The sequence below is a fragment of the Medicago truncatula genome, chromosome 3 (assembly GCF_003473485.1).
Source record: "Medicago truncatula cultivar Jemalong A17 chromosome 3, MtrunA17r5.0-ANR, whole genome shotgun sequence".
Taxonomy (NCBI): Eukaryota; Viridiplantae; Streptophyta; class Magnoliopsida; order Fabales; family Fabaceae; genus Medicago; species Medicago truncatula.
The window spans coordinates 41000826-41022053 of record NC_053044.1 but is presented as its reverse complement, the minus strand read 5'-3'; the positions used below and the strand labels follow the sequence as shown (position 1 = coordinate 41022053).

Here is a 21228-nt window from a genome sequence, read left to right as displayed (position 1 = left end):
GAGAGACATGGTTGACTTGTAGTTGTTATTGTGGATCTCAGTTATGGTTAAGGAACTTGATCAAAACACATGCCAACAATGGCTTCAATAAATATCTTCAGGTTGCTTCAATAGACTGGTTTACCTGCTTCTGTTGGAGGAAATTAGCAGTATCTCTTTAACTTGTACATACATAAACATTTGTTGCTTATTGTTTTCTGACTTCAAAATAAGGGTTACCAATAATGGGGATTGAGCAACCAAATATTTTTCCCATGGACCAAAAGTTTTTGTCATAACTTGTGAACAAGGACTTCTTTATTGATTAGTAAAGTATAGTACATTATGACAAAATAGGAGCTTAAACGAACTCCTGTATATATCACACACATAATCAGAATTCAGAAGACTGAAAAAGGTAAAAAAAGAAAAAGAGATAGATTATGTGAAACGCAATGAATCACACAACACAGATACACACCAGAATCAAGTAAACATGTTAAGGCCACATAAAGACCATTTTATATTCCTATTAATTATTTATTAAACAACTGGGGCTGTCTCAATAAGGGAACCACATCCAACTTTTTGAGATCCGAAGACACTCTTCATGGCAGCTTCTACAACAACTTGACCATTCACATAGTGATGGCGGCAAACAGGCATGTATAAATCAGCCCCACCAATTAGTTCAGTTTGTTTCTCTCCCGTCTTCCTCAAGGTAAAGAAGGCGCGTTTACCGCATAGTTCACAACGAGCTGTTAACTTAGTTACAGTATCAGCAATTGGTATTATGTGAAGCACTGAGCCAAAGCTCCTCCTGAAGAACCAAAACACACCATTAAAAATTTAGAAGGGCGAGTTGTAAAAGAGGAAATTTGAGTAAAACTAAACACTAAAAGCCTTGATAATTTTTCTCCAAATAATACCTCATGTAATCACCATCCAGGCCTGCAACAACAACAATTTTACCATCTTCATCAGCAGCCTTGCAGCAAAAGTCATATAAGTCCTCAAAAAACTGAGCCTCGTCTATACCAATAACATCCAACTGCATCAAAAATAATAACACATTCAGCAAATAGTTTATGAACAAAAGCTATAACTCTACATCAAACCATATATTATGTTATTAATTAACAATTAATGCTACCAAGATTTTAAAAAACCTTACATCAATTTTAACCACAACACCAAATTTCTAATATATCCCCAACCACATCACTGACATAGTAACATTAAGCAGATATTATATGAAAAGCTATAACTCTACTTCAAATCATACATTATGCTATTAATTTACAATCAATGCTATCGTGATTTAAAAAACCTTTAGTGATACCAATTGTAACATCAAGATTTCTTTTCTTATGCAACCACAACCGAATCACAACCATAATAGCAATTGCAACAATAACACTTTACTATAAGCTTTCAGAGTATTATAAATCGCAACATAAACAAAATGACATTGGCAATTGCTTAACATTGAGCCCTACTTTTTTTCTTTTGAAAACTCACTTTCCAGCCTAAGGACCAATTTATCCAAGGGGTCCAATCCAATCGTCCACTTGTGGAGCACAATTTTAAGCCAGAGATATGGACTAGACCACTGAAATTGACAACGAAAGGAATTGAACCCAATACCTTATGGGGATCACACTCCAAAGTCTTAAGTCAACACCACAAGGCCAACCCACAGTGGGGTTACCTTGAACCATATATCGATCACAATTTGAATCATTGTAATTAAAATTTCCACTGAGATATGATTACTCCAACACTTGTAACTACTAAAATTTGTATCTTTACATTGCAAGACAAATCAAAACTGCTAAAAAATCAGTATATGATTGATAGAACATTGAATTTACCTTTTGATAGGCTTCGTGTCCGTATTTATCTTTGAACAACATCAAATCTGGCAATGCCCAACAGGGAAATTTAATCCCATCATGGGTCACAACAGAGTCAACTGCATATCTATTATCTTTGCTCGATTTTAACATCGCCACATTCCTTCACAAAAAATTATAATAATTAACAATTAGAAAAATAGATCAGCCTAATAATCATAACATTTCATCAAAATCGAATAAAAAATTATTTAATCAGGACCAAGAACAAAAAAGAATGAAGGAGTGAACGATGAGTACCTGCCGTTATCAACCTCGGACTTAATACGACGAAGAAGTGATGTCGTTTTGCCAGCGAACATGGGACCCACAAAGAGATGGATCTCGCCGGATGATGAGTGAGAGTGAGAAGAGCCAACACCCAAGGAAGAAGCCATTTGAATTTGAATTTGAATTTGGAGAGAAGAAGGTTTGTGTGTTGATTGGGTTTGTGGTGGAAGAAGATAGCATATATAAAGGAATGGATTTTAGGCTTTGCTTTGGATTTGAATTTGTTTGATTTCAGAGCTAAAAAAGCGTGGAGGGAAAATTGGGATTTTCAAAGAGACGTGCCGTTTGGAGGGAACTGAAAATTTAATGTAAAAGTTGTACAAAAACAAAATAGTGAAATAACCAATTCCGGTGGATCTAGATTTCAATTTTGTATACAGTGTATGTGATCTTGACACGCCTGCAACACATGTCTTACGTGAGAGAATTCAACAATTTTTTTTTTTTTTTTTGGTGGTGAATTCAACAAATTTGTTTATTACTACTATTGTTTATCATTTGAGGGGTGTTCCTTTGTTTATTTTTGTTTTGAAGCAAATGTTATTATTGTGTAATTGTATTTTTATTTTTTTTTACGGCATAATTGATTGTTGTGCTGTGAATGACTCGTTTGATTTTTTTTAGGGAGACTCGTTTGATGATTGAATTAATAAATTTTATTTCATCTCATTTATTTTAAATTAAATATATTTTTTGTCCCTATAAATATGTTAACTTTCGTTTTAATATTTCTTAAAAAAATTCTTTAATGATGAAATGCAAAAACAAATTTGTTTACGATGCAGCACATATTTTATTCGTGTATCATAGCATTATTTTAAAATTGGTTTAGAAGTTCACTATTCACTCATTGTATTAAAAAATTAAGGTGCGTTATTTAAACAACTATTTGCATAACAATTTTTGGGACAATCATGAATTTACAAAGAAAATATATATATTGGTGTTGAGAACCTGTGTTTAAGCGTTTGGAAACTGATAGTAAAGAACACAACAATTGGACTAAATGACTCAATTTTATTAATTGCAATGTTGGCTTAAATAGCCATTCAACACACGATAAAAAACACAACTGAAAGCAACCCACTTAGCTAGAATAAAGGCTAGTGGTGAGTGGCAACTGAAACAAATTAAAACAAATACAAATTAATTTCTTAAAGACCAAGTCCTATCCTATAAACTAGGATTTTATTCTAACAGACAAATACTACTTTAACTCTTTCATTCCCTCCCTTAAACTAAATGTTGTACAGCAACTAGTTTAAATCAGAAATGTCACATACTCCCAGCAGCTTTCTAAGGTTCTGAAAAACTTCAAGCTTCAATGGTTTGGTCATTATGTCTGCAACTTGATCTTGACTCCCACAATGAAGTAGTTCAATTTTACCCTCTTTAGTAAGATTTCTTAAGAAATGAAATCTCACATCAATATGCTTGCTGCGACCATGCATAACCGGATTTTTAGACAGCTTGATTGTTGAGCTATTATCACACATCACATTTATTCCATTTCCACAAGTATGTCCAAGCTCCTCTAAAATTCTCTTCATCCATATTCCTTGACAAACGCATACTGCAGCAGCCACAAACTCAGCTTTCGTAGTCGACAAAGTCAAAATAGGCTGTTTTTTTGAGCACCATGAAACAGCCCCTGAACTCATTAAGAATACATAACCAGATGTACTCTTCCTATCATCCACGTCTCCGGCATAGTCGCTATCTGTGAACGCTAACAGCTTGCCTTCTCCTCCTTTCTTATAATGAAGTCCATAGTTCACAGTCCCTTTTAAATATCGAAGTGCTCTCTTTGCTACTTGCAGATGAATATGCATTGGTTTGGTCATATATCTACTTATGAGACAAGTAACAAACATCATGTCAGGTCTTGTAGCAGTAAGATACATTAAGCTTCCCACCAACTGCTTGTAGTATGTTTCATCAACCTCCTTTCCATCTCCATCTTTGCTTACTTTAAATCCGGGAACTATTGGACTGCTCACTGAATTACTTTCCATCATACCAAACCTTTTCAAAACCTCTGATGCATATTTCCTCTGGCATATATAAATACCATCAGATTTTTGCAACACTTCTATCCCAAGAAAAAACCTCATCTTCCCCAAGTCAGACATGTCAAACTCTCTTAACATAGAGCTTTTAAATTCAGACATCATAATTTCACAATTTCCAGTGAAAATTAAATCATCAACATAAACACTTACAATGATAATTTTTCCTTCTTTGCTTCTCTTTGTGAATAAAGTCTGCTCACTATCACACCTCTGAAATCCTTCATCAATAAAGTGTGCTTCGATTCGACTAAACCAAGCTCGTGGGGCTTGTTTTAATCCATACAAAGCTTTGTGTAACTTGTAAACAAGATGCTCACTGCCCTTTTTTTCATACCCTCTTGGCTGTTCCACATAGACATCTTCATTTAATTCACCATGGAGGAAAGCAGACTTGACATCTAGCTGAAAAATCTGCCAATTCTTGTGTGCAGCTAGAGCAATAATCATTCTTACGGTATCCATCCTTGCCACCGGTGCATAAACTTCCGTGTAGTCCACTCCATGTTTTTGAGAGTACCCTTTAGCAACCAAACGAGCCTTGTACTTGTCAATATTTCCATGCTCATCGTATTTGGTTTTGTAAACCCATTTTACTCCAATTACTTTGGCCCCAACAGGTAGTTCAGTGAGTGTCCATGTCTGATTCTTTTCAATGGATTTGATTTCATTGTCCATGGCTAGTCTCCAATTTGTGCTCTTCACAGCTTCTTCAAAATACAATGGATCAGTTGACACCAATAGAGCCATGTTAGCTTCATCATCAGATAAACCCTCTCCGCTAGCATAATCATCCATCCACCCCGGAGGCCGCCTCTCTCTAGGTTGTATCATTTCTGTCATTCTCTCTTCACCATCACTGCCATCCCCTATTTCTCTAACTTCCTCATTCATAATTTCTTCATTCTCATTTTCACTAACCCTTTCTTTATCCTCGCCATCGTCCCATTCTAAATCTGGTACAGTTTGTTTTTCATCCCAATCCCATTTCTTCTCTTCCTCAAAAATCACATCTCTACTCACAACGACTTTCTTAGCAATTGGATCAAACAACCTGTATCCTTTTGATTCTTCACTAACTCCCAACAAAATACAAGTAGTACTTCTGCTATCAAGTTTAGTCCTCCTAGCTTCTGGAACATGAACATGCGCAATGCATCCAAAGACTCTAAAGTGATCAACTGAGGGTTTCAAACCAGTCCACGCCTCTTGTGGTGTTACATCCTTGACTGCTAATGTAGGACACCTGTTTAGTACATAAATTGTCCAGTTAACCGCCTCTGGCCAAAAATTCTTGGGAATGCTTTTATCAGATAACATGGAACGAACCATGTTCATAACAGTTCTATTTTTCCTTTCGGCAACACCGTTCTGTTGGGGAGTATAAGCGGTGGTTAACTGCCTTTTAATACCACTTTGCTTGCAAAAATCATTAAACTCATTTGAATTAAATTCTCCACCTCTATCAGTGCATAGACACTTAATAGACATCCCAACTTCCTTCTCAACCATAGTTTTAAAGCATTTAAAAGAATTTAAAGCCTCTGACTTCTCTACCAAAAAATACACCCATGCTTTTCTACTATAATCATCAATGAATAATAGAATGTACCTTTTGTTGCTGTTTGATATAGGACTGATAGGACCACATATATCTGAATGAATAAGTTCCAATTTCTGAGTTGCTCTCCAATTGCTCGTCCTTGGAATAGAGTCACGGTGTTGCTTTCCATTTATACAGTCAGTGCATGTCACAGTTGAGACATAGAGTTCAGGAAGTCCACTAACCATATTCTTGTACAACAATGTTCTCAAGCCTTTGTAACTTAGATGCCCATACCTTCGATGCCATAGATGAGACAAATTTTGAGCTTTTGTGTGAAAGCATTGATCAGATTTTGCTTCTGAAGAGGCTTGAGATTGAGGCAGCAAGATAAACATCCTATTAGCACTCATGTTGGTTTGAATTATCAGACCCTTCTCTGGATGAAATATCTTGCAAACCCCTCCCTTGATCAAAATTTCCAAACCTTTTTCTTGTAATTGCCCTATACTTAAGAGATTATTTTTCAATTCTGGAATATAGTATACTTCGGTAACAACGAGATTCATTCCATTCAGCAATAACTTCACACTTCCTTTTCCCATCACATTCATCTTAGTGTTGTTTCCCAATTTTACAGAATGTCGGAATTTTTCATCAAGTACATTGAACATAGTTCGATCACCGCACATGTGATTTGAACATCCTGAATCAAGGAACCATGCATCTTCTCCTTTAGCTTCAGACATCTCCACATAAGACATCAAAAGCATTTCTTCTTCATCAATTTCTGCATAATTAGCTTCTCTGTTCTGAGGACATTCATACCGAAAATGACCAAGTTGATGGCACTGGTAACACTCTATGGTTGCCTTGTTGAAATCTGCTCGACTTCTTCCTCTTCCTCTTCCTCTATATGCACCTCGACCACGACCTCTTCCTCCTTCATATGTCACTTTCAAGGCCTGTTCCTCACTACCGCGTCTTTTGAACTTCTGTTCGTGCACTATTAATGAGCTTTGCAACTCATCAATAGAAAGAGAATCAATGTCTTTTGACTCTTCAATAGAACATACAATATAAGTAAACTTCTCTGTTAAAAAGCGTAGAATCTTTTCCACCACTTTAACGTCTGACATCTCCTCTCCATAAATTCGCATTTTGTTAGCCACTGTCATGACCCTAGAGAAGTATTCTGTTACTCCTTCACCAGACCTCATTTCAAGAGTTTCAAAATCTCTACGAAGAGCTTGAAGATGAGACCTTTTCACCCTTGCATTTCCTTCAAACTTTTTCTTCATAGAATCCCATATTTCCTTAGAAGTATCCTTCTTAAGGATGGTATCAAGCACGGTTCGATCAATCGCCTGAAAGAGGTAGTTTTTTGTTTTGAGATCCTTCAACTTCATCTCTTCATTCTTTTTTCGTTGTGCATCTGTCTGTACAGCTCCGCTTTCTGGCTGAACATAGCCAGGCTCAATCAACTCCCAATATTCCTTAGATTTGAGAAAATTTTCCATTAGCATGCTCCAATGATCATAATGACCATCAAAACGTGGAATTGCTGGTTGTACAAAACTCCCTTCTGTAGTCATTTTCTTGGTTGCTGCAAGAATGTCAAAGGTTGCTGCTTTGATATATCAGGCCCAGTGGGGGCTCTGATACCAAATTGTTGAGAACCTGTGTTTAAGCGTTTGGAAACTGATAGCAAAGAACACAACAATTGGACTAAATGACTCAATTTTATTAATTGCAATGTTGGCTTAAATAGCCATTCAACACACGATAAAAAACACAACTGAAAGCAACCCACTTAGCTAGAATAAAGGCTAGTGGTGAGTGGCAACTGAAACAAATTAAAACAAATACAAATTAATTTCTTAAAGACCAAGTCCTCTCCTATAAACTAGGATTTTATTCTAACAGACAAATACTACTTTAACTCTTTCAATTGGCACGGAAATTAAAATAATAGAGAAAGAAAGTAAAAATACAATATGAAAGAAAAAATTGTTATAAATTGATTGTAAAAATATAATATAATTTTTCTAAAAAATTATAGCTCTTTCTTTATCAAAGTTATATTTAATAGAAACCAAAACAATTGAGCTCGCGTGATAAATGAGTTTTACCAAAGACGAATCATTTAGAAGAACTCGAGTTTGAATTATGGATAGAACATTTCTTGATTAGACTATCTTTATCTCACGGTCGAACTCTATGACCTATTTTCCCTAGAATCGAATGGTCAACGTAAAAAAATAAAAGTTATATCTAATGTTTTTTTTGTGTAATGTATGTAATGGTTTCTACCAACATTAACATTAGTACAAGTGGAGATCTCGTAAGTGTGCGCATATGTGTATATATATATATATGGAGTGTATATGGTGAGAACTCGTACCTATTGTAAGAAATGAGAACTATTAATTAAAACCACATGATTTAATTTAACGGTGAGGATTAAAAATGTATCTACTGCGTTTGTGTCCACCTAATCACCCCTCGTTCCTTCACTTTCCCAAATTCATCATCATCATTCATTAAAACCATTTAATTCCTTTTACTTTTTTAATAAATTAAAAAGTAGCAATTTCCCACCATAAACATACCATGACCACCCTATAAATGCATCACATAAATCAAATTTATATGTATGTATGCATGCGCACACGCGCACATCCTTACCTACACTGGCGTTCACACTTACACGCATATTTTGTATGTATGTGTGCGCGCAATGCTACAAATTAATATAAATGTTTCCCTCACAACTCAAATTTTATGGGTTTGACATTTGTTAAAAGAATAAACATAGATTGATGTATGTAATTAGTTAAGTTAGGACATATATAGCTTATACGAGATCCACTTTAACATATAATATGCACTAAACTCAAGTTTAGGGGCACGTTATTTTCTTTGATTTAGGAGCGTGACAAGTATATTGATATCTATGACATACAAAAAAAAAAAAAAAAATACTTGCATAGAAGCGCACCTAACACCTCATTTTTGCACACATCCAATAAAAAGATTCTAGCACACTAAATAAATAAAATTTAATTAAAATTTAAAAAACAATAAATAAAAAGTGATTAAAATTTGAAAAAAGTCATTTCGTCTTTCTTCCTTTTCATAGAAATTTTTCCTTCTCTCTTAGAAGAACACGACCACCATGGTCCCTACGTCGGAGCCTCCGTGATGCTGCCCAATGAATATCGAGCAACCACCGCTCTAGAATCGTGGTTCAGCCACGCTTGAAATTGAATGTCGACAACCTTATAAAATAATGCAGATTGCAGAATCGAAATCACCGTCCACAAGGGTGTTAAATAAATAACACGTGTTTATATTCATATTATTTAGAATCATATTGGAGATAAATTGTTGAAACAAGAAGATGGCTTCAACCGTATAATGGGAACTTGAAATACACGATATGTAACAATATGGAGAAGAACGATGACCGTTTCCATTTCTCATATTAATTAATTTTCTAAAAATAATAATAATGACGTGTCATGTTATTATCTGTTGTTTTTAAAGTCTACCTGTTATGTTCGATCCCAGGCAAGTATTTCTCCAAAAAAAAAAAATATTAGAGACGAAATACATAAGTCAATATTAAAAAACAAGTCAAATACCTTTTATAGTTCTTTAAGTTTAACATTTTTCTCGAGTTAGTTTTTTAAGTTTTAAATCGATCTTTGAAGTCACACAAAGCTTGCACCGTTACCCTTTTCCGTCCAACCATGTTAAATTAGGCTTATGTGGTTGTTAGACGTGACAAGAATAATTCATTAAAAAATATTGTCCTGGGTTTTCTATGATCATCATCTTCTTCCTCTTCGTATAAATTACAGACATTATCGTCATCTCACCTTTTTCAAACTCAAGCTCGTTTTCTAAAGTGAAATTGTTTGTGGCCTTGCGCGTAACGATTGAACAGAGAAAGAACCATCAAATGACGCTTTTTCCTTCTTTCTTTTCTTTAAATAATAACATAGGAAGAGACAAATACTTATAGCAGTTACATATTCAAATATTGCCACTCCAACCAATATAGCTATTGTTTTGAATCCATTGGAGTTACTCGCTTGAGGATTTGATGGCAATGGAAGCATGACTCATCCGGGTTTAATTATCCAAAAGTAGGTTACCTTCAATGATAACTTCAACACTGTCATGAAACTTGGGCAATGGAGGTTGAAAACTGTTATCATTCAAATCCAACAACCACGATCAAATATTTTAATTTGGTAAAACTGCCTGAAATTTTACCAGTTAAGTTGTTTCTTGACACTATATAATTGCATGTAGTGAATTTAACTTACCAAGTGAATGACTCAATGTGCCATTGAGACCTTCTCTAGGCAAATTGATTCTCAATAACTGTGTTATTGTAGATCACCCCATGCCATGCTTCTCCACAAAGATTGTTACTAACCCACGTAGCAAGAAGAGATGGTGGATAGTTCAAATGATGGAGAAAGATCAAAGAAAATGATGAATGTTGATATATATGAAGAGGAAGAAAATGAAGATCATAACAAACCCATAAAATTTGAGTTGCGAGGGAAACATTTATATTAATTTGTTGAATTGCGCGCACACATGCATACAAATATATGTGTAAGTGCGCGCTCGCGAGCGCGTAAGGGAGGAAGTGCGCGCGCGCGTGCACATACATATAAATTTGATTTATGCCGTTTTTCATATTTTAAAAATATTGAATTATTTTATCATTTTAAATGTTAAACATTGACAATTTCAAAAGGGACATGAATTAAAATTTAATCCTCCTCTGTGTGGTGTTCGTATATTATTTATCAACTTCAACAATAAAAATAATTGTTGGGGCCAACTTTGTCGCTAATAAAAACAGAGCTCGAACGTTCTTTTCACTTTGTTCGAACAACATTCCACTAATGATGGACGAAGATACATTGATGAAGCTTGTCCCATCTTCGTTTGCAAACTGCCTTTGCAGACATCATTTTCCCCGTACCGGGAGGTCCGATCAATACACCTTTACATGACTTCCAAAATCCATCACCTTTTAATAGATCTAACCTTTTAAGGGAAATTAAGCATAACCGTTCCTTGAAGTGATTCTCTGCCATCATTCAAGGAACCAATATTTGGAAAATTCACTCATGTATCCTTTGCCTTAATTTCATAGTAAGTTTTAATCGATCTCCACTGGAACGTGTACTAGTGGGTTAGATGTTGCCTGCATGTTTTACTCTTGGTTTGTTAAAATGTATGGGTTTGTAGTTCATAAGAGCTAAGTGGTGAGGGATCGCAATGATCAAGTTATCCGGCAAACCTTTGCATGTTCGTGTCAAGGATAGTGGGAGGATATGGGGCTAACTATGGACACCCAAAAGCACCAGCAAAACATGAAACAAGACGTGGGTGCAATGCAAAATTTCAAGTCCATTTAGATATTTTGTCAAGGCATTGGTATGTTACTGTATTTAAATTTGATCACAAACAAGATGTCGATCTAACGCAAAATTTTGAGTCCTTTTAAATATTTAGCCAGATATATTATAGAGTATTGAACCACTCTTCTTCTTTATCTTGTAAAATAAATCTTACTTGTCTTTGGAGTTTTTTTTGGTTTAGCAAAAACAATCCTTATATTTTTCTCAAAAAAATAATAATTAAGAGTCATTATCATCATTAAAAATTTATGTCAAAAAATAAAAAATCATTGATGATCTATCTATACATCGTTATGTAATAAAAAAAAGTACATTATGATCACGACCATAAAAAAAGAATACATCATTATAAATATAAAGTTTATTTGTTGAATTATTTTTTATTTTAAATAAATACATGGATGCCCCCAAAAATACGTAAAATAAATACATTTTGCAGGGGAGATTCTAAACGAATACATGATAATTATTTTTTTTTATATAAAAAACAATGTTTTTTTTAATAAAGGTTTATATACAAACTTTTCGTTTTAAGCCCTCTTAAATTTTCTTTAAACTTTTAGTTTTTATAAAATTTTTAATCACTAATTTTGATCCCTATTTTTAAGTTAATTTTTGTACTTTTTAATGAAATTGTGCAGAAATACGTAGAATATTGTAAAAATCATTTTAAAAAAAAAAATTAGAAATTTTTAACAAAAAGTTCATATAATAATTCATGTTTTGTTAAAAAATTCTATTTTTTATAAATATTCTTATACTATCATAAGTTTTTTTTATAAAAAGTTTTGAAAGACTAAAAATTGTTGAAATTTTTTAAAAGGATTAAAACGAATTTATAGGGACCAAAAATATAGTTAATCCTTTTAATAATAAGAAATATTCGCTAGAAAATATCGAACTCTTTTTTGGTAGAAAGTAAGTATCGAATTTTATCAGCTCAAATCAAAAGTTTTAAATTTTTATTTAAAAATCCAACAAGAAGGTAGCGTAAATTTATTTACTCCAAAAAACATAATCTAGCAAAAATTACAGAAAAAATAATCAATCAGTCCGAGAGAGGCGAGAGCAAAGCGCAGTGGCGGAGTTCGATGGCGGCGGCGGCGTGGAAGAAAGGAAGTGTGAGTTTAGAAGGAAAGAAGGTAATACTGGTCCCTTACATGGAACCTCACGTTCCCAAATATCATGAATGGATGCAAGACCCTTCTCTTCTTCAAGCCACTGCTTCCGAACCCCTTTCTCTCGAACAAGAGTATCAGATGCAACTCTCATGGTCACGTGATCTCAACAAGGAAACTTTCATTGTCTTGGATAAGGACTTGCTTTTTGGAACCTTCTCTCATGGTCAACCCCACGTTGAAGGTCAATAATGTTTTTTTGTTTGTTTTTGTTTTCTTTTATTATTTTGTTCATTTTTTTAATTATTTGATTTTTTAGTAGTAACAATGTGACGCTATTTGCAGCTATGGTTGGTGATGTAAATATTTTCATGAATGACATCAATAATCCTCAAATAGCAGAGGTTGAAATTATGATAGCTGAACAAACCAGGTACCTACTTATAAATTCATCTAATACATAAACTAGTTGCTGACTTAACGCCAACATTTCTTATTGAAGGTGTGTTGGTGTCGGACATATGATTACATTTACATTCCATTATGTTATTTTTATTCAAATAATTACCGGTGTCAACGTGTCAGTGTCCTGTACGTATCTGCGTTAGTGTTTCATAGTATTGTCATGATTGTAACCGATTGAGGATGTATGTGTTGGGGATTGACTTAGAAATGAATACCATGTCCAATTAAAAGCTAATTTGGTGTTGTTTAATAGCAGTAGCACTACCTATGTATAATTTTTAATCGATGTTTTAGTAGATACCCCAGATAAAAATTAGAGGCGTAAAAAATAGGAGAATATAGATGAAAATGACTTTAACTCAGGCCTTTATAATTCAAGTAGAGTATGTCATTTAGTTCACTCGTCTCTGTTTATGTCAACTTTATGTTCTGTTTGTAACTTGTCATCTCTAAAACATAAAAGGAAATGCTCAAAATTTGTATTTGGTCTCAATTGGTTCAAAGCCTTAGTCTCATATTCTTGCATATGTATACTTCTTAACTGGTGTATTTTCGTGTTTCCTTCACAATTCTAAAGATTCAATCATTTGCACTATGATGAACTGAGTTTATAAACCATTCCACAGACCATGGACAAAGTTTTGGAGAACTTGTATTCGTTGTTAGTTCTGTACTGTACCATCTATGTTCTAAATTTAAAATACCATCTATGTTCTAAATTTAAAATCTCTTGATTATGCACGTTCTAGATATAAAAGCTTTTCCCGAGTCCTTCATCTAGAAGTCTTAGGTTTTGGGTTGATTTAGTCTTTGACTGCAAAGTATTAAATCTCCTTGATCTCACTTTTGATCACTTTGTTTTTTTGTTAGCATAGCCGTGGCAAAGGACTTGGAAAGGAGTCTGTTTTGATAATGATGGCCTTTGCTATTGAGAAGTTGGGGATCAGAACTTTTCAGGTTAAAATTGGAGAATCAAATGTAGAGTCCATCAACCTGTTCAAAAAACTGGTCTGTCCGCTGCTTCTTTATTTTTTTTATTTTTTTTCATATTAAAGGCATGAGGTGTCTTACGACTGTAACACCCTAAATAGATAATCTAGAATATCACTTATGATACTAGATAACTGAAATAGAGTCGAAATACAAGGAGGAAAAAAAAACCGTCTTAATTCATAAGACAAAAGTACATTAAACAGGGAAATACATGAATCGGGCCAAAATGTAACACCCCAAATAGATAATCTAGAATATCATTTAGAATATCAATTCTGATACTGGATAACTGGAATATAGAATCGAAATACAAGGATAAATAAAAACCTGTCTTAATACATAAGACAAAGGTACATTATATAGGGAAATACATGAATTGGAATTCATAAGTATTCATAACTATACGAAGTATGTGTCTAATTTTCAACAGCTAAGCATTGAATTCTCGCCTTTTATATCTGTTTATCTGAAAAATAGAAATTGAATGGGGTGAGATATATTATCTCAGTGATTTCTTAACTAATCCATAAGCATAATCATAACCGCTAAACCGTTATGCACATGTTTCCTTGGTTAATGTGTATGCTACACTAAGGTTCAACTTGCACTTGGCAATTTCTCACTTTATCCTTAGTTATAAAAGCCAAGTTCTATAATAACCTTGACACACATTATAAATGGTAAACTTAATCTCGTGAGGACCATGGTAAATGAGCATTACTTCTTAATCTAATAGCTGGATGTTACAACAACTGTGCATTTAACATACTGTAAGTTGTTGTCAAACAAGTTTATCCATTTGATGGACAAGATTTTCAGTATTGCATGTAGTTCAAGGCACATATGCATTGTATCTAAGTCTGCTTGTCAAAAATATTAACACAGTGTTCATTTCGAAGGCTGTGGTCCAAAGTCATTGAATTGATCAATCATTTTACAATATTTATTGAAAAGAAAGTGTGTAGTATACATTAGACTCCCTTTTTGTAGTTTATGAAACATTTTATTATGAAGAATATTCTTGGAACCCTGGCTTCATATGAATTGATTTCTTGTATTCTAGAATCGAGAAGTGTCTTTCTCTGTCTTTGTTAGGAACCCAAGAATGGAATGGAATAGAAAGAACACTTTATTTAAGAAATATGATAGAATAGGAGATAATCTCTCCTCCAAGAGTTTCCCCTTCACAATAGAGAATACTCTATTCACAATTGCGTAATTCAAAGATGCTCTCTGCCCTTTGTGTTCTCCTATTTATACAAATTGCACTTTAACTAACCACCTCAACTAATCAACAACTCTTGACTACTTTAACTGCTCTAGTTAGCCATTATTCTAAATCTTAAGTTCCTAACAGTCTCTTGCTTCAAGTGGTTTCTATTCTACTTGTTAAATTCTCTCTGGTTGACTTAGCTTGCGGATGTAGAGGTTTGTGTTGAAAATACTAACACAGTGTTCTTGTATATTACCTCTGTCCCTCTTTCATTTTAAAGGCTTTGGTCTAAAATCATTGAATTAATCTATGAAGTTACAGTTCTTTTATTGGAAATGAAAGTGTAACATGATATTCTTTTTGTTGTATTTTATGAAAGATTTTGTTTTGAAAATATTCTCTTAGAACCATGGCTTTTATAGAATTGATTTCATGCACTCTAGAATTAAGAAGCATCTTTCTCTCTCCCTCTCTCTTCTCAAGTGGTTTCTACTTATTAAATTCTCTCCTGTTGACTTATCTTGTGGATTTGACGCAGGGGTTTGTGCAAACTTCACATAGCAACATTTTCAAAGAGGTGAGCATGTTTAATTTCAAATTTTCAACAGAGGTGCTCTAACTTGTTTGTTAAAGTTCATCTGCTTTGTTCTCTTTTAGTACGAATTACTAGCAAGTTGTTATCGTAATTTTGTTTTGACAAAAAGTTGTTATTGTAATTTTTAACTAAGGAATATAACTTCTCTGAATTTAATCCCAGCCTCAATTGTTTTGGCTATAAGTACGTGCTTTGTACTTATATTTAGTAAGAGTTACAAGCTAAGTGATTAAGGAAAATTGAAATCTGGAATGTCAAGTTTCCTTTTTAAAAATCAAACTTTTTGGTTTATCTTATGTACTTTGAAAAAAATGAGCACTTTACTTCAAGTCCTGTTGATTTCACAAACTGTTAACTGCAAATATTGTTGTGCTTTATTGAATGCGCGTCTATGATGTTATTCATTTTTGTTTTATAAATCATGTAATATAGCTAAAGTAGAATTTGCAGTTGTTGTGGTGATTTTGAGAAATGAAATATTTCTTGCGTTCCCTAAGTTTTTGTTTTAACCATTATTTAGAACATAACAAACGTTGTATCTTCTTTCTAAGTTGATTCAATAGAGTTGAAAAGATTTCACACATTTATGTGATTGATCATGTGTTTTAGCAGTTATATGCAGGTTTCTTCTTTCTGTTCTGTAGACAACGTTTGTTAATGTTTTGTTCCTAATTTGTTTGACAGGTGACTTTGGAGTTGCAAATAACACAAGCCAAGAGTGAGGAGATGCTTGGTTTGATGGGTACTGTGATTAAACACACATAAGCAACATCATATTATTTATTAGTAGTAGAATAATCTCTTTTGAATAGATTCCTTGTTCATGATGTGCGTATTTCAAGCTGTCTTACCATTACCAATACAAGATTATGACATTATTCATCCAACTGCTATTACCTTTCAAGTGTAAGAATTTGACATTAAAATTATCACTAGATTGCTAATTGCAATGCTCCATTTTATCCTTGTTAAGATGGGTTCACACGAAGTTAGCATATTTGTTGATGTGAGTTGCTAGGCAATAAGTTAAATGTGGTGGGAAACAAAAAGTCTACAGCGGGAAATTTATCTACATTGAAATCTTAATCACTCATTTATTCATATACTGGTGAGGATTTCGATTGAACTCCTTCTGGTGATAATTCCACGGTCCCAGTGTTGTAAACAATAACAAATTGAATTTTTGTATGAAAATAATACTTTTAAAATTTGGTAAAAAAAATTATATATTGATACAAACTTTAACCTTTTGAAGAGAGACAGGGATACAATATAAAGAAGGTAGAGAGGAGAGGGAAAGATAGGAAGAAGAAATACATGAAGGAAGAGAAGAATAAATGAGAAAATTAAAAATTAAATCTTGTTTTTGAAATGATCATTGAAAATGCAGTGTTGTTGTCACGTGCTCTTTGGTTGATGTCGTCATTATGCTCCTTTGATTGTTTGCCGTCGTTGTCTCAATTCATATTCCTTAGCTTGCATCACTTCCGTTATTTCTTTCAAACCAAATGGAGGATATGATAAAATCAAATAGGACCAACTAACATTCACATCCATTACCCGATCGCAATCAATATTATACGAAATCCAACTCCCAAGTTTACACAACATTCTCGCAGTCTCGAAGTGCATGTAACGTAGTTTTGGGTAATATACTAGAGATATAGGACACAAACTGGAGGATGCACAATATATGTTAAGCCTAAATTCATTTTTAATTTTTAAGAATATTCCACAAGAGGAACATGCTTCTAAATTGGATCACCTCCATTTGGTACCTTTTAAGAAAATTTCATAATATTATATAGAGTAAGTTCTACCTTCAAACCTCTGAATAATTGAATGTAGAACTTACTTTAAGTATGAGTGTGGTAGATATATTATAATGATCAGAATATTATATAGAGTAAGTTCTACCTTCAAACCTCATACTTACTTAGGAAAGACCTGGACCTAAAGAACATTAGGCTTAGTCCCCCCACTCCCCATCCCAACTTCTTGATGAAATATTTATTAAAGTTGTGATCCCTTAACCCTATCAACTTAGGTTGGATGAAGTTGTTCCAATAGATATTATGTAGTTTCTGCGCCCATCCGCACAAATCACTTTTCATTTTTTCTAGCTAACTACAAACGTGCATTGGGAGAATAATTGTTTGCATAGTGTACGTAAGAAGAGAAACCACCACTTATTGAGCCATTGCAACTCCACCGACAAAAGAAAGTGCACATGCATGCCAGTTACTAAGGCGATGTTGAGTGTTTTCCAACAAATGATCATATAACTCCTTTTCCCCCCTCATATAAACAGGGAACACTGAGTTATTTCCCTAAATCTTGAGTTAGCCGAAACCATTCATCCTACTCAACTCCGAGGCCCGCTGTGAACATTTTTTTGAGATCAAGAGTATTTAAGCATCACATAATAACCTCTATTTGATCATTGGAAAAAAGAGATACAGAGATAGGGGACATCATTGCCTTACTCCGCCCGCGAGAAGGGCTGAAATATTATTTTTGACGCATTAAAAAGCAAACTCATATGGGAAGTAGATATACAAGCCTTCAAAATCTCAATATAGTAGGTTTTCACCAAACTCAGCCTCATGCTGAGTGTCTAATAGAAAACCCACCTTACTCGATCATAGTAGGTTTTCTCTATATCCACTTTGATAGCAACATACCTCTTTGATAACCCACAAATATGTTGGTTAATACCTTTACTTTTTTCCCTAAATATTCTTTGAGTGATTGCACGACCTATTTTCCCTCTTCTATGTCTATTTAGGTGTTTATGAATTTAATTATTTACCTTTTCTTATTATTTTGTCATTGGAACAATATTTGATTGTTAGTATTTGGTTGAATGAACATGTTACGCATTTTGCTAAACGTGAGACCAAAGTAATAGTGTTGAAACGAAAGTTGTACAACCAAGATCGTAATAGTGTTGAAACGAAAGTTGTACAACCAAGATCGTCAAGTGTGAAAGTACAAAAATGGGTCCAACATGGATGATGGCTTAGAGTTAAAGTTTATGGAGTCTCGAATAACTGGAGTATGTAAGAAATATGCTGATTTATAATGGATAAGGATATCATCTTCCATGGAGATTACAAAGGACACAAAAAGAAATGACAAGAACGTGTGCCAAACTTGTACTATAAAAAGGATCATTTCTTTGTTGAGCCAAGGTTTCGATTTCTAATCCATTTTCAACATGGTTGCTAACTCTTGATCTCAACCCATATACTATACCACTTGAAGGCGTGATAGTCAAGTCTTAGAAATTTAGAGCCTCGAGGAATGCAAAGAGCTCACTTCTATGAATCCTCACTAGATTGTAATTGCTCTCATGTAAACTCCACTTCTTTCTATAGACTTAAGCAATTATGTTTATATTTATCATTTTTTTTCTTCTATTTCAATGTTTGTGTTTAAGCTCATTATAAGATAAACCACAATTGTGGTTGAGGAATTAATAGGTTATAAATATGTTTGCATATTAATAGTGGCCATGTGATGGTTGTTTTAATCATATATGTGCGGTACATTTAACTAATAGATTGACTTTAAATAAAAGATGGCCTAATGTAGTGGCAAATACAAGAAGAGAAAAGACATATAGAAGTAAACAATTGCATAAAAGTATCAAGAACACGAAAGGAAAATCTTTTCATTAATTCGAGTATGTTTTCTTACTCTCTTGTAGAAATTCATGGTATAGTGAAAATCATAATATCAAGATCTCAAATTAATTTTTCTAACAGTTAGTATCATATCATGGTGACTGATTTTATGATTTTCCATTAACAACGCTAATTGATATGAACCATAATATTATTTTTATTTTTTTTTATTATTTTGAGGGGAATACAAATGCTTATGGTATTTGCGATGAAACTGATTCATGAATGTTTGCATACCTTGTGGTTTTGAACATTAAAATGGTTTTCAAATTATATGTTAGTTTTTTAGAGAATGATAAATTAATTTTTATCATTATTATATTTTAAATTTTAAGAATTTTATAGCAACATATATTATATTTGAATAATTCATATAAACCCTCCAAACTCCTAAACAAAACCTAAATATATTAATATCAATTAACCAGTACATTAAGATAAATAAGATTGTTACAGTGTTATGCCAGTTTCGAAAATACTTGGCATACACATTTGATTATCATATTATCAAATTCCACACAAACATACCATTTTATTTAGAGTTTTTACTTGTGAAAACAATAATAAGATTGTGATTGATTTGGCTAAAAATGTTTTTGGAACTTCACATGCATCATTTATAAACAAAAAACTCAAAATACTGACAATATTAAAAGTTTACACGTATCATATATAAAATAGACAAAAAAAAACTAAAAAAATAAAATTGAAACTTCATAAACCTTAAAATAATTTAGGCACGTATATTTTTGCATCTTAAGAGTATTATTAATTTTGTTTTTCTCTTTATTACAAACTTACATATATATATATATATATATATATATATATATATATATATATATATATATATATATATATATATATATATATATATATATATCATCACAAACATTGCATGCATGTCATGAGTTATCATCATATTGTTTAAATATTGTGATTGATTATGTATAAGATAGTGTTATCGCTAGACCATGAAATTACTGCTTAAATTAGTGTTATATAAACACCATATTGTTCAAAGGTTATGATTGATTATGGAGAGGGTTGTGATTGCTTAAATTATTGTTTAATAAGCGTTGATCACACTTATTTTAGAGTTCCGTTGTTTTATTTAATTTAATATCTTCTCCTTTTCTCTTTTTTCATGTTGTATACTATTTTTCGAAATTTGTTTCGGTTTTTGTTTTTACTTGAGAATAATTGTTTTACTTTTTCCAACGGCTGAGCAGAGTAGTTGGTAAAAGTACAAGTTAGATATTCAAAATTCACGTGACTTAGAATTTATGTGTACTTATTTTTATCTTTTTCATATTTTAAAATAGACAAAAAAAAACTTTTTTTTTTTTGAAACTTTAAAAACCTTAAAATCTTAAAATAGGATTTGTGTTTTTGCATTTTGATTAAATGTGAGAATATAAATATTGAAAGTTTTAGCAGTAAAATAAGAAGAAAAAATAAATATTTGAATATGCAAGCAAAAAAGATAAAGATTAAAACTTCACATCCATTTATTACAAACAAAGAATCTCAAAACACAATAATATTTAAATTTTACACTTATAATATAAAAGAAAATCGACAAAGGAAATCAAAACAAAAAAAAATTGCAACTTTTTATAGAACTTAACATAACATTTGATTTAATTTGTGTACATTGTAACTGCAGAACGCCGATAGTTAACTATCGTTAGCGACAAAAACATATTTTATATGTTTTTTAAGCAAATTCTTATTTGAGAAAAACAATTTTCTCAATCACTATAATGAACGTTCAGAGTTTAGGGCCCTCCAAATAACTTTCAGATTTTAAGATTCATCCATTTTATAACTCCCTTTTGTAGTAAGTACATTGTTCTCCACTCCACTATTCCAAAACAACGTTTATTTTTTTTTCAAATAATCACTCTGTAACCCACATTTCT

General features: G+C 32.8%; 2 protein-coding genes across 2 annotated transcripts; one reads left to right on the top strand and one right to left on the bottom strand.

Moving 5' to 3' along the window:
• Positions 1-275: 275 nt before the first annotated feature.
• On the bottom strand, positions 276-2497 carry LOC11436557 (thymidine kinase a). The gene is made up of 4 exons (XM_003601532.4): positions 2136-2497; positions 1854-1998; positions 909-1030; positions 276-799 (listed from the first exon to the last, which is right to left on the bottom strand). The coding sequence occupies exons 1-4, from the start codon at positions 2270-2272 to the stop codon at positions 523-525; spliced, it is 681 nt and encodes a 226-aa protein (XP_003601580.1). The 5' UTR covers positions 2273-2497; the 3' UTR covers positions 276-522.
• Positions 2498-12177: 9680 nt separating this feature from the next.
• On the top strand, positions 12178-16586 carry LOC11436556 (N-acetyltransferase 9-like protein). Its single transcript, XM_003601529.4, has 5 exons — positions 12178-12592; positions 12694-12781; positions 13689-13821; positions 15558-15596; positions 16299-16586. Exons 1-5 carry the CDS (start codon positions 12322-12324, stop codon positions 16377-16379), a joined length of 612 nt encoding a protein of 203 aa, XP_003601577.1. The 5' UTR covers positions 12178-12321; the 3' UTR covers positions 16380-16586.
• Positions 16587-21228: the final 4642 nt, after the last annotated feature.

Excerpts from the sequence above, each read along its gene's own strand:
- LOC11436557 (XM_003601532.4), bottom strand. The coding sequence starts at position 2,272 with ATGGCTTCTTCCTTGGGTGTTGGCTCTTCTCACTCTCACTCATCATCC. Across the intron at positions 1,031-1,853 it reads GACACGAAGCCTATCAAAAG|TTGGATGTTATTGGTATAGA; the intron begins GTAAATTCAATG and ends TTTTTGATGCAG. Across the intron at positions 800-908 it reads CTGGATGGTGATTACATGAG|GAGGAGCTTTGGCTCAGTGC; the intron begins GTATTATTTGGA and ends TTGGTTCTTCAG.
- LOC11436556 (XM_003601529.4), top strand. The coding sequence starts at position 12,322 with ATGGCGGCGGCGGCGTGGAAGAAAGGAAGTGTGAGTTTAGAAGGAAAG. Across the intron at positions 13,822-15,557 it reads TCAACCTGTTCAAAAAACTG|GGGTTTGTGCAAACTTCACA; the intron begins GTCTGTCCGCTG and ends GATTTGACGCAG. Across the intron at positions 15,597-16,298 it reads ATAGCAACATTTTCAAAGAG|GTGACTTTGGAGTTGCAAAT; the intron begins GTGAGCATGTTT and ends TTTGTTTGACAG.